General features: G+C 35.2%; 1 protein-coding gene across 1 annotated transcript in view; it reads right to left on the bottom strand.

Moving 5' to 3' along the window:
• The window catches only part of LOC150109932 (salivary peroxidase/catechol oxidase-like), an 86,776-nt gene that overhangs the window by 32,297 nt on the left and 37,447 nt on the right, over nucleotides 1–17,032 (bottom strand). Inside the window, exons 11-12 of the mRNA XM_090399634.1 lie at nucleotides 15,461–15,633; nucleotides 6,617–6,719 (exon numbers count right to left, since the gene is read on the bottom strand). Coding sequence (XP_090255760.1) covers nucleotides 6,617–6,719; nucleotides 15,461–15,633 — 276 coding nt within the window. The remainder of the gene's footprint in view (nucleotides 1–6,616; nucleotides 6,720–15,460; nucleotides 15,634–17,032) is intronic.

The following is a 17,032-nucleotide window of genomic DNA, read 5'->3' as shown; positions in this document are numbered from 1 at the left end:
GACTACAGGAAACTAAATGTTAGACTCTAGCAATATTCAATACCACACACATTCTCTTGGTTCGGAGAAAAATCTGAAGGTGGTACTGCGGGGTGTCATGGAGGATATAACTACGGATGAAATTGAGGCGGACCTCAACCACCAGGCAGGTCCAGGTGGTGGAGGTCCGGACAAAAGACTACAGCGGACAAAACCCCGATGCCTCTGGTCCTAGATGAAATCCACAAAGCCTATAAGAATATCTATGATTTAACATCAGTCTGTGGACTCCGGATCACTCCAGAGCCACTCCGTAAAAGGGCAACTACTGGTCAATGCCATAGATGCCAAATTTTGGCCATGCTCAAAGGCTCTGCAAGCAAATGCCTGAAATGTGCTAAGAACCACCCCACGAACACCTGCGCAAAGCTAAAACCTACCTCGGCTAAATATGCCAACTGTGGTGGCCTCATCCGGCGAGCTACAAGGAATGTACTCAGCACCCAAAGAACTGACGGATGGAGACAGCTAAACCGCCCTCTTCCTCTAGTAAAAGACCACCTGAGGCCCCCCGCTCCACAGTCTGAGACTCGGCAGCAACAGTCGGTGACCTTCAAAGACAGTGGAAGTCAAAGGCAAACAAAAAGTTATGCTGAGTGGCCCGCACAAACAAACCAACATCAGAACAAAATCAGCCAACAGCACCTACTAATCTGACAGCAGTTATTACGGCCTCTCTAGCTAACATGCTACAAGATATCAGCCTGTCTAATCCTTCAGCAACCTCCACTAAATGATTCCTACGGAAACACAGGCCATCTTCACAGTAATAATAAATGAATAAAAATATACTCATTCCAGCAAAAAATAACTTATTCCAGCCTCCCTTCAGATCATTGCATGGAATGCAAACGGCTTAATGAACAAAATTCTGGAACTATATGATTTCACCTGCAGATACCAACCAGATATTATACTAATCAGTGAAACTCATCTTAGACCATCAGACAGTCCCCAAATACGGGGTTATCTCATGTACAGAAATGACAGATCCAACTATAGAGGGGGTGGCACTGCCATCTTCATTAAAAATTATATTAAGCACCATTCTGTGACCCCCCCCCAACCAATAACCTTGAAATTAGGCTTGGAAGTTTTCAGCAGCTCTGCCGGCAGATTGGAAATGTATTCAGCTTACAATCCACCCTTAAAACCTCTACTGCACGCTGATCTAAATGACATTTTGGGAGTTAGAGTACTCATCATTATTGCTGGGGATTTAAACTCCAAACACCCTGCTTGGAATTGTATAACCACCAACAAGAATGGTTGCATCCTTTCTAACTAAATAGGATCAAATTATGCTGTTGTAACTGGACCTACCGAACCAACTCATCTCAGAACGTTTGGCACTGCTGAAATCCTGGATATAGCTATCCTGCAATACATTCAACTTCAGTACAGCACCTCCACTAGATTTTTAAGGTAAATCACTCGTTTAGTGATTTACCTTAAATCACTAAACGAGCTGTCATCGGATCACAACCCAATTCTACTGCAACTGGGAGAACGAGAATACCTGTCTCCTCCCTCTCACTCATGCATATCGTAGGACAGATTGTCTAAAGCACTTAGGGATCAAATTGGTTCTGTCACTCACATATACACAGAAGCAGATGTGGAATCTGCAGTGACTAACCTCACCTAACAAATTAAGTCCACTATAACGGTTGCCACCTTCTACAAATCTGTTCACAAACATGGTCGTGTGCCCGAGGATATTATGGACTTGATCAGAGAGAAGAACAGAGCTAGGAAGAGATTTTGTAGCATTCGCGCACCTCAAGACAAAACAGTTCTTAATAGATTGAACGGGGAAGTGAGAGATGCAATTAAAACTCATAGAAACCAAGTTTGGGATGAAAAGTTAGCCTCTATCTCACCTATTGATCACTCTATCTGGGGATTACTGAGAAACATCAGAAATAAAACCAGATCCTCCATAATCTCTAACCACGGCCTATTTCACACAGATGTAGACAAGGCAGAAGCCATAGTAAATAATCTAGAGGAGCAGTGCAAACCTTCATACGATAACTTAGATTTCAATCACTTATATAAAATCCACAGACAGGTCAGACACATATTCAAGCTCCCAGATAACCATATTGCACCCACATCACCTGTTGAAATATATGATATTATTAAAAAACTAAAGAACAATAAAGCTCCTGGACCAGATGGTATCTCAATACCGTCTGGTCCAGGAGCTTTATTGTTCTTCAATAGGATGATCAAACTACTGCCCCTTAAAGCTGCAGTGCACTTGACTATAATCATTAAAGGTTTCACTATTTTCCTTTCATCTTGAAACAGGCTGATATAATCCCAATTCATAAACCTGGTAAGGACCCGCACCACCCCCACAGTTATCGTCCAATCAGTCTCATCTCTAATCTGGGTAAGGTTGCGGAGACGGGCATCCTCTCACGACTCCAAACCTCAATAAATGATCTAAACACCCTCCCTAAAGAGCAGTTCGGCTTTCAGAAACACCATAGTAGTACCTTAAAAATCCATAGATTTGTGGAATACATCACCACCAGCTTTAACTGGCACCAGTGCACAGAAGCTGGTTTTCTAGACCAATCCAAAGCATTTGAGAAAATCTGGCATTTCGGACTGCTACACAAACTTATCTCAGCCGGTATCTCACTAACAATGGTTCATCTAATCCGATATTCTCTTCAGATTAGATCAATACAAGTCACAATCAATGGTCCCACCTCATCCCAGCACTATATCTTGGCTGAAGTGCCGCAGGGATCCCTACTGGCTCCATTGTTGTTGTCTATATACACGTTGGACATCCTGCACAATCCGATGTCTTTCATCCTGGCCCTGTATGCGGACGATACAGCAATACTAACCACATTTCTCTGACCACATTTCATTACCAGAAAGCTTCAAGAAAACCTTCTAAAGCTGGTGGGTTGGTTCTGCAAATGGAGACTCGAAGTCAACCCCCCAAAAAGCTCAGCCACTTTTTTCTCGAAAAGGCCAATATCTCCTGCAGGAGATGTATTATTATACATCTCCTGCAGACACATCTCCTATATATTTATTTATATATATATATAAATAAATAAACTTATTTATTTATATATATATATATAAATAAATAAGTTTCTTTACCTTGGGTAATTATATTATGGTTACCAAGTAATTTTATAAACTTCGTTATTTTACTCCTAATCCCAAGTAAGCAAACAGTTAAGTTTGCGCCTGAACGTAGTTCAAGTCTAAAGGTGGTGCAACACCAGGGAAACTCATTTTAAAGGTGGATAAAGATCTGATCACTATTCTTGGTATTTTCCATAATGTAAAGCACATCTCACTAAGAGATGTATACTGCAATACATTATGGGTGGGGTCACTACCCAGACCGGTTTCAACCTTTTTTGAGGTCTCCTCAGTGAGTAGCTAGACCCTAAATACCAAGGTTTAGTAATACAGAGCCTTATTAACTTTACCTATACAAGTTGCTACAAGGTGTTTTTATTTTGAATAAGAACCTCTGGAGGAGATATAGATGTAAATGAGTTTTTTTACCTTATTTAATTATCTTTATAAAATTACTTGGTAACTCTAATATACATTACCCAAGGTAAAAAACTTATTTATATATTTAACTTCTCCAGAGATTCTTATTCAAAATAAAAATACCTTGTAGCAACTTGTATAGGTAAAATTGATAAGGCTCTGTATTACTAAAACCTTGGTGTTGAGGGTCTAGCTACTCACTGAGGATATCTCAAAAAAGGTTGAAATCGGTGGGGGGGATATTATATTATATTGAGTTTGCTCTCTTATTTTGTCTTAAGGGAGCAATTTGAGTCTCCGGGGAAGGTGTTTTCCGGCATGTCCCGGTGAGGGGCTTTGTCGGTGAATGCTTTTTTTTGAAATATAAGCGGTTCTGCTCGGTGGTGGTGGGTGGAAGGCCAACGCTGAGATGGATGGTCTTTCGCCAACAATTGAGTGGCCTAGGGATTGTCCGAATTTTTAGAGACGGCTTTATTATTTATTCATAAGGTTGAAACCGGTCTAGGTAGTAACCCCACCCATAATGTATTGCAGTATACATCTCTTAGTGAGATGTGATTTACATTATGGAAAATACCAAGAATAGTGATCAGATCTTTATCCACCTTTACAATGAGTTGCCCTGGTGTTGCCCCACCTTTAGACTTGATCTACGTTCAGGCGCAAACTTAACTGTTTGCTTACTTGGGATTAGGAGTAAAATAACCAAGTTTATTGTGTGTTTACAAAGACACACATTCGGATTCGACTGTTTTTTGTAAGTTTTTAAACATTAACATTTTATTATCTATTAGTAATTATCAAATATAAAACTACGTATTATATAATTTTATTAAAATATTTTCATGAAAAAATAAAGTTAATATGAGTTTAATAAATACATCTTTTTATGGTAGGTGATTTTATAATAGTATTAGGCATTTTAAAATTTCCATTGCTTAATTAGCTTTTACTACAGTATTATAATCTAATTATTATTTTTATTATTAATAAATTTATATATATATAAGAAAACATACATTACCATGTAGTTTTCGTTTTCCTCTGATTAGAAAATAGAGAGATCAATTGGAGAATTTCTGTTGCAAGTCATCATTGGATTTCTAAAGAGACAACAAAAATAATTAGGAAAAATTATTGATAACTTTGTTAAAGTTTTAAACATCAAAATTAGCGACTTCAAATTGTGGAATGTAATATGTTCATTCAACTAAATTAAATGAAACTACATTCAGCTTAATCAAACTGTACCACCATTAAGAAAATAAAATATAGATATTGCTATTTATTTTCCGAAGACTCCCGAGAAGGATATAACATCAGTCAGTGGTTCAATTAATGGTGTTAGACATAATCAAAATATTTATTTAAAATAGGATAAAAAACTGAGATCAAGATAAACATTTATTATTATTATTATTATTATTATTATTATTATTAATTATCTGAAACTTATAGGGAGTCAAGGACTCATCGAGGGAGGCTGTAAATGACCCAACCCAGATATCATACCTTCCCTTAAATTCATTTACTCACTACCCGTAAGGGCAAATTATTACACTGACTCACTGCTCTTTCTGGGAGAAAAACGTAGCTCTTACCCCCTTTCTTGACTGAGAACAACCTTAACTTCCATGCATGCCCCCGTGTTCTCTCTCCGCCTTCCATATAACGAAAAATTCCATCATTTGAAATCCTATAACACCCATTCAAATGTTTATAGGCCTCTATCATATCACTCCTCTTTCTCCTGTTAACCAGAGTCTGCAATCCACATACTCGCAATCTGTCTTCATAATCTAAATCCCATAATCCGGATATAATCTTTGAAACTCTTCTTTGCACCCTTTCCACAGCTTCTTTATCCCCTTAGAACCCAGAAGACCAAATTTGTGCACAGTAATCCAGGTGTGGTCTTATCAAAGCCTTATAACATGCATTTACAAAGGAATTATTTATGTATTTTATAAATGCAAATGAAAGTTTAAACTGTGAAATTGAAGCAACAATTTTTACTAATAAGCACACATTAATTAACGTAAATAAATTCACAGAACCGTTCTGTATTCATTATCATCTGTTCCGATGTCACTCTCTTATGAAATAAAACAGCCACCTGCCCTGAGAAGAGAATGAAAGTATAAAGTTGGTGTCTAAATGAACATATATAAACTATGGCTATCTAAGTTAATATACTTCGTCTTGTTCATTTTGCACTATATGGTTAAAACTGGTCTGTTTTTTTAGTTCAAGAAACGTAACTTGCCTGAAAGCCTTTCAACAACAGCATCAATTCAGGAGGGGGGGGGGAGAATATATCGCTTCATAACATTCAGTATATAATCTTCGTCCAGAGTTTGAACTGTTATGCAGACTCTTGATACACAACCAAAGTGATCTTAAGAATAAACTTGATTATTTTACAGAATGTGCGAAATCTTTCGATAACACTTGTATCGTAAGGCCTTCTTGCATTTTAAGCTTGGAAATTGCATTCTTAGATAATAAAACAAGTAACTAGAGCCTCATGAGAGCCCCGCGGAACCCTTTCTAGTAGCAATTTCCAGTAATTTGTAACATTTCTGGTCAATTGCTAAAATAAATCCTGCTGTTAATCCATCGCTCTTGGATCCTGGCACTTCTTCAGTCTATTCTATAATTTGGTGCGGCAGTCTTTGCCTCAATCCTTCGATAACACTTGTATCGTAAGGCCTTCTTGCATTTTAAGCTTGGAAATTGCATTCTTAGATAATAAAACAAGTAACTAGAGCCTCATGAGAGCCCCGCGGAACCCTTTCTAGTAGCAATTTCCAGTAATTTGTAACATTTCTGGTCAATTGCTAAAATAAATCCTGCTGTTAATCCATCGCTCTTGGATCCTGGCACTTCTTCAGTCTATTCTATAATTTGGTGCGGCAGTCTTTGCCTCAATCCTTCGTGAAGTAAAACGGTTCAAGGTTTATTTCACAAATTTCCGAAGTAATTATCTTTTTTTTTTTTTTTGAAAATTTAGCGCATAATGAAAACAACTTACCCAGCTGAATTTGGTTTAAATGCCCACTCTTGGATTTCCCTGATTCCAGTTAAATAGCATAGCAGTTTGGAAAAGGTCACTGATCTAATTTGATTAAGTTGAGCTAAAATAATTTTAAAAGAAAACTATATTAAGTACGATATAATACTCAACACGAACAACATTATCAACTTTTATCATAGAAAGGGTAATGAAAATAACTTAATTAACAGTAACAACATGACTACATCATAATGCACAACTGACAACTAATCAACAGATTAGTTGTAGGTAGGTAGGTAGGTATAGGTTATGTAGTTATAGGTGGTAATGTTAGATATTTATTTCAGATTTTGTTTCGGTCTTTTGTTAAATGTACGTGTGTATTCGTGTACAGTATACAATATAAATATTAATACAGAACTAGTAGTAGGAGATTTAGAAGTTACTCTGCCTCCAAGATGTTTTTAGTTTCAATTCAAGTGACATTGCAGAGTCGAACATTCGTTGAACAATATATTCTGTGACTTGTGTCTTTAAACCGCACCAAAAATATTTACAAGTCACAGAATGTACTTTTCAACTGCAGTTTTGGCTAAGACACACACACCCAGTTTTGGTATATCGACGAATTTTGTTACTTAGCAAATAAAATTGAAAGAATGCTGCAGTTTAAGATCTTCGACTTAACCCATGATAGCTTGCGATATTTAATTATGATTTCCAATGGCATTAATGATTTAATTTATTATTATTATTATTATTATTATTATTATTATTATTATTATTATTATTATTATTATTATTATTATTATTAGCACAACAAGACCTAAATGAAATCACACATACTTCCACCAAAACACAATTCTAATCAACGGCACCAAAACATAGATGTTGATAATACACAACCCAAGAATCATACCCCCCCCCCCCTGCATCACTATCGATACACTGTCACACATACCGCTGCATTAACAACAAAAATACCTGCCAATGTTCCGAAATCAAACCTATAACACATGCAAAATACCTCGGTCTCTATATAGATTCCCACCTTAAATGAACAAAACATGTAGAATACCTATATACCAAACTCCGGATCATCGCAGCAAAACTCTTCCAAGTTAAAGACATTATTCCATCCAACATAAAAAAATTCCTATATCACGGTATCTGCGAATCGCTACTCAGATACGGAATAACAGTCTATGCAAACACATCAAACAGCCACCTAACAAAATTAGAAACACTATACGGGAAAATCGTGTCAACAGTGATCTGGACATCTTACATGCAACAACCAATATCTGACAAGCAGATGACGATACACAGAATTCTGAGCATTAAAAACCTGAAACACTATATGACATTAACAAGGAATTACTTCAACATCCTATCGAAACAACAGAGACACATATCGTATAACACGACCCACAACAACTCTCTACATCCCTACACCCTTCAACTATTCATACGGGTCTTTTGTGAGATCACATCAGACACCCACGCAACTCAACAACCTACCAAGAAATTTAAAACACATAGATAACTACAGAACATTAAAACACGAACTCTGGAAAATATACCAACAAAGTTAAGATACCATTAACACTAATATACACATCGAATAATATAAGCACGTAAACACGAGAAACATATTTAATTAGCCAAATATTTCATATTACATATTAAAATATCCAAAATATCTAATATACACATCACAAATCACCAGCATCCAATGCCTTAACATCCCATACATAAACAGTAGCAACAACATAAATAGTGAAGCCTAAACCCACTCTCTTCACAAAAGCTAACCCAAGCTTCGGAGTAGGTGGGATTAACTCGCCTCACTCAACGACATGTAATCTTTATAACCAAAGAAGCAGATTATGTAATAAAACAGTTAGTAAAGTATACAACAATAAAGAAGATACTGAAGATACTGAGTATTATGTGATAATATCATTAATATAATACTTTTATGTAACATGAAAAAATAATGTAATAAATGATTCTTATAATTAAAAAATGATTATACAAAAAATTCTGAATAATCTTCATTGTTAACATTAGAAGCACGTGTTGTAAATACATAATATAGAGGCAAAAATACTATTAAAATTTTAGTTGAAATGAATGTAGAAAATAAAGCACTTAGTGCTGAATTCTGTAAAATTATAAGTTGCAATGTCACTCAAGATATTTATTGTATATGTAAATATTTTAATAATCAATGCGACGATTCAGCGCAAATAAATTAATCGAAGTAATATAAATGTATATTTGATTTTATCGTCTTGCACAGAAGACATTCAGAAATAGCTGTAATCTCATTTACATGAAATCTTGCGTTTTAAAATGTTAAATCAGTGCATTCAATTATGAAATTAAATTCCACACATAATTATATCAAAACGAAAGAAAATAGGATGGATTCTTTGCGCAAATGTTTTTTAAATAAACGTTTAAAACAAATGAGAGAAACAAATAAATAAGTATCAGTGGTATGTCTTTTTTTTTTCATCCCTAAAATTTTTATTGGTTTTTTTCTGAAGATGAGGAAAATTATTGCCTGAAAATATTGACATTGCAAATGTTGACATCTTCTACATCTCTTATTTAGAGTAATTTGGATACCCTTATTTTTTAAACAAAACTCTTTAAAAATGAGAACATTCGACACTTAAGACTTACATTTTTATATGTATATTCTTTCGTTATTTATTTATTTCATATTGAGTGTTATACATTAATATTAGAAGTATAAATTTACTTTATAGGGATGTTTATATCTACTTTCATATTACTCATGATATATACTGCAAGACCATTGAGCCTATGGTTCCTGCTTTACTTGAAAATCTCTTGTGTCACCTTTTATTGATCATTTATATCTAGTTAGCAGTAGCATTAGTGTCATGATGATTGAGTTGAAGAGAGTGAACGGAAAGAATAGGAGGCTTCAGATAAAATTAGTTAATACAAGAAGTTCAAACCAGAAGTGAAAGACCGTGAGCAGAATGAGAAAGCAATGAGAAACTGAACGAGAGAAGTAAAGGCAATGGAAGTACAAGCGTGAGAAAAGAAATAAAAAAGCTCAACTAAACTGTGAGAATGACGGACGAAGGGATGAAAGGAAGACATGAGAGCAATGCGAGAGTATTGGAGATGAGAGGAATGCTACTGTAAGTGAGAACAAAAGTATGAACGATGTGGAGAATTAAAAGTTAGTTGCAATTAAAGAGATAGCGCGCTTACGCAGAGTCTTTCACAGGACGAAGCATGGTATTGAGATACTGCAAAAACAAAAACAAAAAAAAAAAGTATGGCGAGAGAAAGCAGAGAAAAAGGAAGGAGATGGGAGCGAAAGAAGAGAAAGGAATGTTCAAATAAGGAGGAAACAATGAGAAATTGAAGTGGAGGATTCCACGAGAAGGCTGGATGAGAGGATATTGGCGAGGCTATTAGAATTCATAAGAAATGAGAGTTCAAAAAGAAAAAATGAAACAGTCGATTGTTTTGAAGAGTACAGAGTATCTAAAAGGTTATTGGTATTATGAGTTCATAGTATGAGGAAAGATATTAAAAAGTTGTTAAAAGAGCGTAAGAATAAAAAATGTGGGGTTCCACGATATGATAAAGGGGAGTTGAAAAAGAGGCTCATGATTTCAAACACTTTAATGCGTAAGTTGTGCAGCAGAAATTATGTACAGTTTTTGGATGTGTGAAGTGAGTTGAATAGACGACAGGACTTACATATGGTAAACGTACTTAAAGAGATTTGATATTTGAAGTCTAAAAAAAGTGCTGTAAAATAGTGTAGGTTCAGAAGCGCAAAATCAGAGAAAAGTTATTAAAAGCTATTTTTGAATTTAGTTCTTGTTGTATCAATAGTAAATAGGAAGGGGATTGCCAATACAAAGAGTGAGGATATTTTCGACCCAGGATACTAGTATCCTGTATGTATACTAATGCCAGAAGCATTCGGAACAAAACGGAGGACTTTGTCGCATTGGTTAATTAATTTCTGCTAAAGGTTTTTGGTATTATCCAGATGTGGCTGATCGAATATGATATAGCTCATGGTATAGAATGTAACGGCTATATTATTTTGAAGGTAGATAGAGAAATTATTCGGTTGCTGCTATAAGCTAGAGAAGAGCTCAAGGGTATATATCGCCAGATAAGCTCAATAAGCGGAGAGCATATAATTATTAGGGAGTTTCAACTATTGGAACATAGACTCGAAGGAAAATATGTCATATGGTTAGAAGGAAATGGAATTTATGCAGTAACTAAGGAATAATTACCTATTAACAAAATATGAAAGGCACTAGGTAATCAATAATGCTAGATCTTGTGACTGTATCAGAGAATTTGTCTATAAATAAAATGGCTACATCGTCGCCAATTATTCAGCTGTTATTCAGTTTTGACCTGGGAGGTGTCTAAATATGTGGAATGTTTAGTACAGAAGGAAAACATGTGGAATTATAGAGCAGGTCGTTGTGATAAACTTGCGTAGAGCGGTGCCATGGGAGACCAAACTGAAGAGAGATATTAATTATTGGAAGATCAAGGGGTGTTTAAAAGAACAAGTAGCGCAATGAACTTAGAATAAGGATGATACATAAAATGGAGATTAAATGGAAGAGGTGCAACAATAAGCAGGAGTTAAAAAGAAAGAAAAACATGTGGAGGGAATTTAAAGAAAATGGTAATCAGCAAGTCCGTGAGTAGTATAAAGCACAAGCTAGAACGGTGTCTGGTATCTTAAAGGAGGCGAAAATCAGAGAATGAGAGACAATCAGCTGAGAGACTCAAGGGGAATGCGAAACAGTTCTCTCCGGTGTGTGTGTAGCAAGAAAAAAGATAGAATGACCATAGTAGAATGATTTTGATGAATGTATGAATTCTCGATCGGTCATTTTATGTATCTTAAGATATTGCAGTAATAGAATTATCGTAGGGATAGAATAATAATTTTAAAATTATTATTATTTGTCATAATACATCGGCAGATGCAATCTTTCCTATCCATGACACAAATGCATATAACTAGGAATGGATAGTATGCCAATACGCGTGATACAAATAGAGAACTGTATCTGCCTTCGCATGTAGAACGTCCGATGTAATATTCCTTATAAACGAATGTTGCTACAGACGAACATTTGATAAAAATTATATTAAAAAAGCCGATTTATTATCTATAACTATGACAGGAAAGACTGCATCTGCCGATGTATTATGACAAATGTATTAAAAATTTCTGAAATCAAATGTATCATACATTTGATTTAAGAAAGTGATCACCAGAAGAAGTTTGATATTTTTGGTTGTTTTTCTTTCTTTTTTATATTTCATTTATTTATTTATTCTGCAGAGAAGATAATTATTGAATTAGCCAGGTAAATTTCCAATGTTTTTACAAAATAAGTTGTTCTGATTTTATTTATCATCAACATCATCACATTCCTGATATGTAAACTTAGGAGGGTGTACAGGATATGATAGTACTACACGAAAAACTTACTTCATTATCAACTTCCGATCAACAATTTTCTTCCAAATCAATCAGTTATCTGTCAACATTCATGTTATCAGAATATTTCTGTCTTCTAAGGCACTTTTTACTTATCAATCCATTGGTCAATATCATTGGTCTTCTTTCGGGTCTTTTTTCCTGCCAACCTGGCAAAGAACACTTGTTTTGCTAATCTTTCCTCTGCCATTCTATTTAAGTGACCGTACCACCTGAGATTAGCTCTGCTAACGCATTCCTGGATGTTGACAATGTCAAGTTCTTTCCTAATATCCTCGTTTTTAATATGATATTGCCATTGATATAATCTGTTTTCACTCCATTGATCTTTCTCAGGACTCTCATATCTGCAGTCTCTAGTCTTTGATCAAGTGTTTTACTTCTGACCCAGCTCTCAGATCCATAAGTTAAAATTGGTTTGAACACGCTTTCTATATACACAGCTAATTTAGTGTTTTGACCTGCTGACCATCTTAACTGAATAAGGAAAGATACAGTCCAGTCAAGGTCAAGCTAAAATGTCTAAGCATGTTCTGCAATAGGTGCTTTGAGCCATTGAGCCAGAAAGGAGACAACACATACTGCAATGGCTGGAAACTGCGTTTTCAATGTCGGGTTTATCAGAATCAATGTGGAATGCCAAAGGTGCTAACAAACGTATAAAATGGCGTTGCCCACAATGTAGAGAAAAAACCGGCAAGCAAAAGGTACTATCATATAATAATAATCATAATATTTGTATTTTTTTATCTTTTTATTTTTTATATATTTTTTTATTATTTTTTATTTTAACAACAACAACAGCAACAACAATAATAATTATAATTTTTTTTCTCTAAAAATGCAATAATTTTTATTATTAAATTTATGATTATATATTATGCGTTTATAAAACATATTGTTCTGGTTTTTTTAATAATGAAATTCATACAAATTTTCCGGTTGAATGAGATTACATTTTTACAACATTTATACAATAACAGTAAATTATATTTATTTACAATTTTTACTTTAATATATTTAAGAGCTGTAAGTACAGCACTGAAATAAATGGAATTTTTTTCTTTGTGTTGATCTCCGTTGAGATGCCATGTCTCATCTGGCATCCTCGAAGCTATGTATATGGTTATCTTAGGATGACACTGGTTAGTTGTTGTTTATTGGTTTGATTGCTGTGTTTGAAGTAGGCTGATGTTTGATTGATAGGTCTGTGATATTCACTATTGCCTTAGGATTAGAAATTCACACACACACACACACACACACACACACACACACACACACACACACACACACACACACACAAACACACACACACACACACACACACACACACACACACACACACACACACACACACACACACACACACACACACACACACACACACACACACACACACACACACACACACACACACACACACGTTATTCCAAGTTATCGCGCGCGATAAGTTGGTAAGGTGTGTAGAGTGCGTATTGTTCTTATCAGGCTATTGTAGTTTGTAAGGTTCCTCTATTCAAAAAGTAGCTTATTTAACATATCTGGGATGTAGAAGCTTCAAATGTCCTTTCGTAGTGATTATTATATTTATATGTGATATAATTAATTGTCTGAGGTCTTGTTCCATGGTATGTATTTCTTTCTGTCCTGTAGTTGGCATCGAAATATGTTAAAATAGTATTTTGACATAGCTGCATACTGACATAAGTGTTTTGCTGTTAGTATTTTGTGTTCTGGCATTGCAGTGTATATAAAATCAGCATTAACTCTTTGTTAATGCTAAATGTTAATGAAGATCTTACGAAAAGATCAGTTTTATCATTTTGCACTGTAGCTACATTAATCTATTTAATTTGTAGGGTGCACAGAAAGCACACGTTGTTATAGCGTATCTCAGTATATTTCGGCATAGTGCTTTGTATATTAATGTTTATATACGTGTGGGAACTGTCTTTTAACCTGTGGAGTTTGCTAGTTATTGTTCGAAGTTTGTTTTATGGTTTATGTGGCTGTTCCAGTTCATATCTTCATGGAAATAAATTCCAAGGTAATGCATTGTTTTAACCTGATGGTGTGGTTTTACTGTTCTGTGTGTTTTTTATGCTGGAGAATGGATGTTAGATGGTTATATACGATATATATCATCAACTGGTTGAATCAGTGGATTTCTGAATACAATTAATTTTTTCTGTTCTGAGTTTAGGTGTATGGAGTTTTTGGTATGCCAGTCAATGAGAAGATTTATATCATGCTGATTATTTGTTTGGGCTATGCTTACATTATTATGAATGGAAGTAATGACTGTATCGTTGGTATATTGGAAGATCTTGCCTTTGAGAGGTAGCTGTTAATATCATGTATATAAATGTTGAATAGAGTTGGGGAGAGAGAACAGCTCCCTGTTCTCTGAATAATAATAATAATAATAATAATAATAATAATAATAATAATAATAATAATAATAATGTCGTCATCATCATCATCGTGGTGGACTTTTTTAAAAAATGAAGTGCGAAAACGTGGGAGAATGAGAAAAAATTGCAATGTGAAAAACTGAATCCATTCAGCATTTTCTACAGGTAACAAAAAAGAAAATATAATTTGTGAAATAAAATGAACTGCAAAATACGTAACTCTATGCATATGTAAATACTATAAATAAATATTTAGTTAGTAAAAATTTTATTATATATATTTATAAATAATTCAATGTACCAAATCTTTTAACAAACAAAAAATATTTTAATGGTGTGTATATAAATATGTATATCATCATTCTGTACACATGATAATGATGATAATAATTATTATTATGTAATATTTTGATTGTAATCTATGTCCATGTATGTATTTGTATACACATGTGTGCACATATATATATCTTGTAAATAGTATGTGAATATGAAACAAAAAAAATTTTGATTGAAAAAGAAAATATCTGGATACCACGGAGTCCGTAGACACACCGCAGGTTAGTCACTTATGCAGAAAAACAAAGTGAATCTTGAAACAAACACGTTTTTGATAGCTTCATATTACAGTACTGCTGACTCTTCATGTACAGATCAGATCTTATCGGGAAGGGGGGGGGGAAACTTTAAGACACCAAACTTTTAGAATTATCGGAATTGAAGAACAGCCTCTTCGAGGAATTGTAGTGGTTTCAACATTGGTGATTTGCACAGTAATTCTGATATATTTAAGTCTTTTGCACTCATAAACATGCACGAGAGTTTTTATAGATTTTTGTAATCGTTCTAATTTACTAATTGTAATAGACAAAACTGAAAAGATAACTAAATAAAAATAAGTACCCATCGAGAATGATCCCGTTTGACCTCCATGTTCAAAGTAAAAACGATCTCCAAATTTCAAGTTTTGGAATTGACGGCCCACTATGCATCTAACAGTAGGTGGCATTGCAGCATCTGGTTTATCATGGATTTCAAATATAGCCCCTATGAATACATCTATATCCTCGACGTTTCTGAAAAAATAAATAAAAATTATATATATATATATATATATATACACTATCTACCAATAATTTTCGGGACAACCCTGTTATTTGAAGTCATGGAACATTCCAGGTTTGTTACTAACCGGAATACAGATAGCAGGAAGCAGTATTTCATCGTACCAGTTGAATACAAGTGATATGGCAACACGATGTGAACTCAGGGACTTCAAGAAAGGTGTCATCGTGGGCTGTCACATTGATGTCATGTCCATGCGTGTCATTGCCACTCAAATGAATCATCCAAAAACCAACGGTTGGCGATGTGATCAAGAAATCGAGACGTTTTGACATCATTAGTGCAGGAAAACACCCTAGGTGGCCTCCGAAAATGACTGACAGGAACAGGAGTGTTAAAACGAATGGTCTGTGCTGACTACAATCGGCACAGATCATCCGTGATGAGTTCCAGAACGCCAGTAACACCATGGTGAGTACCAATACTGCGAAAAGAACTCCATTTACTGGGTTTCCGCGGAAAAGCAGTGGCAGACAAGCTAAACATGACAAAACAGCGAACAGGGTGGCTCGTCTGGCCTGGTGCAAAGATCGTGTAAACTGGACAATTGACCAGTGGAAAATGGTACTGTGGAGCAATGAATCAAGATTCACCTGTTTCCAGCCTGATGACAGAGTGCTAGTGTGGAGGCAGCCTGGTGAACGCTTGTTACCACTGTGTGTTGTATCCGCAGTAAAGTATAGTGGTGGAGGAGTAATGATGTGGGATGCATTCATCTGGTTTGGAATGGGACTACTGGTTGTTTTCCGTGGTTCTATGAAGCCAGCTCAGTACCTTGCTATTCTAGATAATCAGGTGCCCTACACTGTAGAGTCTTTATGGAACAGAACCGTGTTGCTATCAAGACGACAATTCCCATGCCGCAAAGCTGCAGCTGTTATGGAATGGTATGAAGAGATGGGTGTAAAACGACTGCCCTGTCCTGAGCAGAGTCCTGACTTCCATCCCACCGAACACCTATGAGATAGATTAGAGCTGAGATTGAGGTCCAGAGCAGCATGTCCTAGATCTGTTATTGAACTCAGTGTTGCTTTGATGGAGACAAATAAACCTGATGTCTACCGCACATTGGTGGAAAGCCTTCCTCAAACGGTGCAGGAGATGATTAAAGCCAAAGGTGGGCATACCTGATATTAGGGTTCGCCTCTTGATATCGATTGTAAATTGCTAAAGTGTCCGGGTAATTATTGGTAGATACTATATATGAACGTGATGATATTAAGACAGTTCTCGTAGTGCTTGGAAATGATTTATTAGGATAAATAAAGCATTGAAATTTAATCAAAATGTAATTTACTATTATAAATAATTAAATTTTTAAAAGAATAAAAAAATTTAAAATTTAACAAT

The sequence above is a fragment of the Typopeltis vanoorti genome, chromosome 1, assembly GCF_054136105.1.
Source record: "Typopeltis vanoorti isolate ZY-2024b chromosome 1, IOZ_Tvanoo_1.0, whole genome shotgun sequence".
Taxonomy (NCBI): Eukaryota; Metazoa; Arthropoda; class Arachnida; order Uropygi; family Thelyphonidae; genus Typopeltis; species Typopeltis vanoorti.
This window is presented reverse-complemented; position numbering and strand designations above follow the sequence as displayed.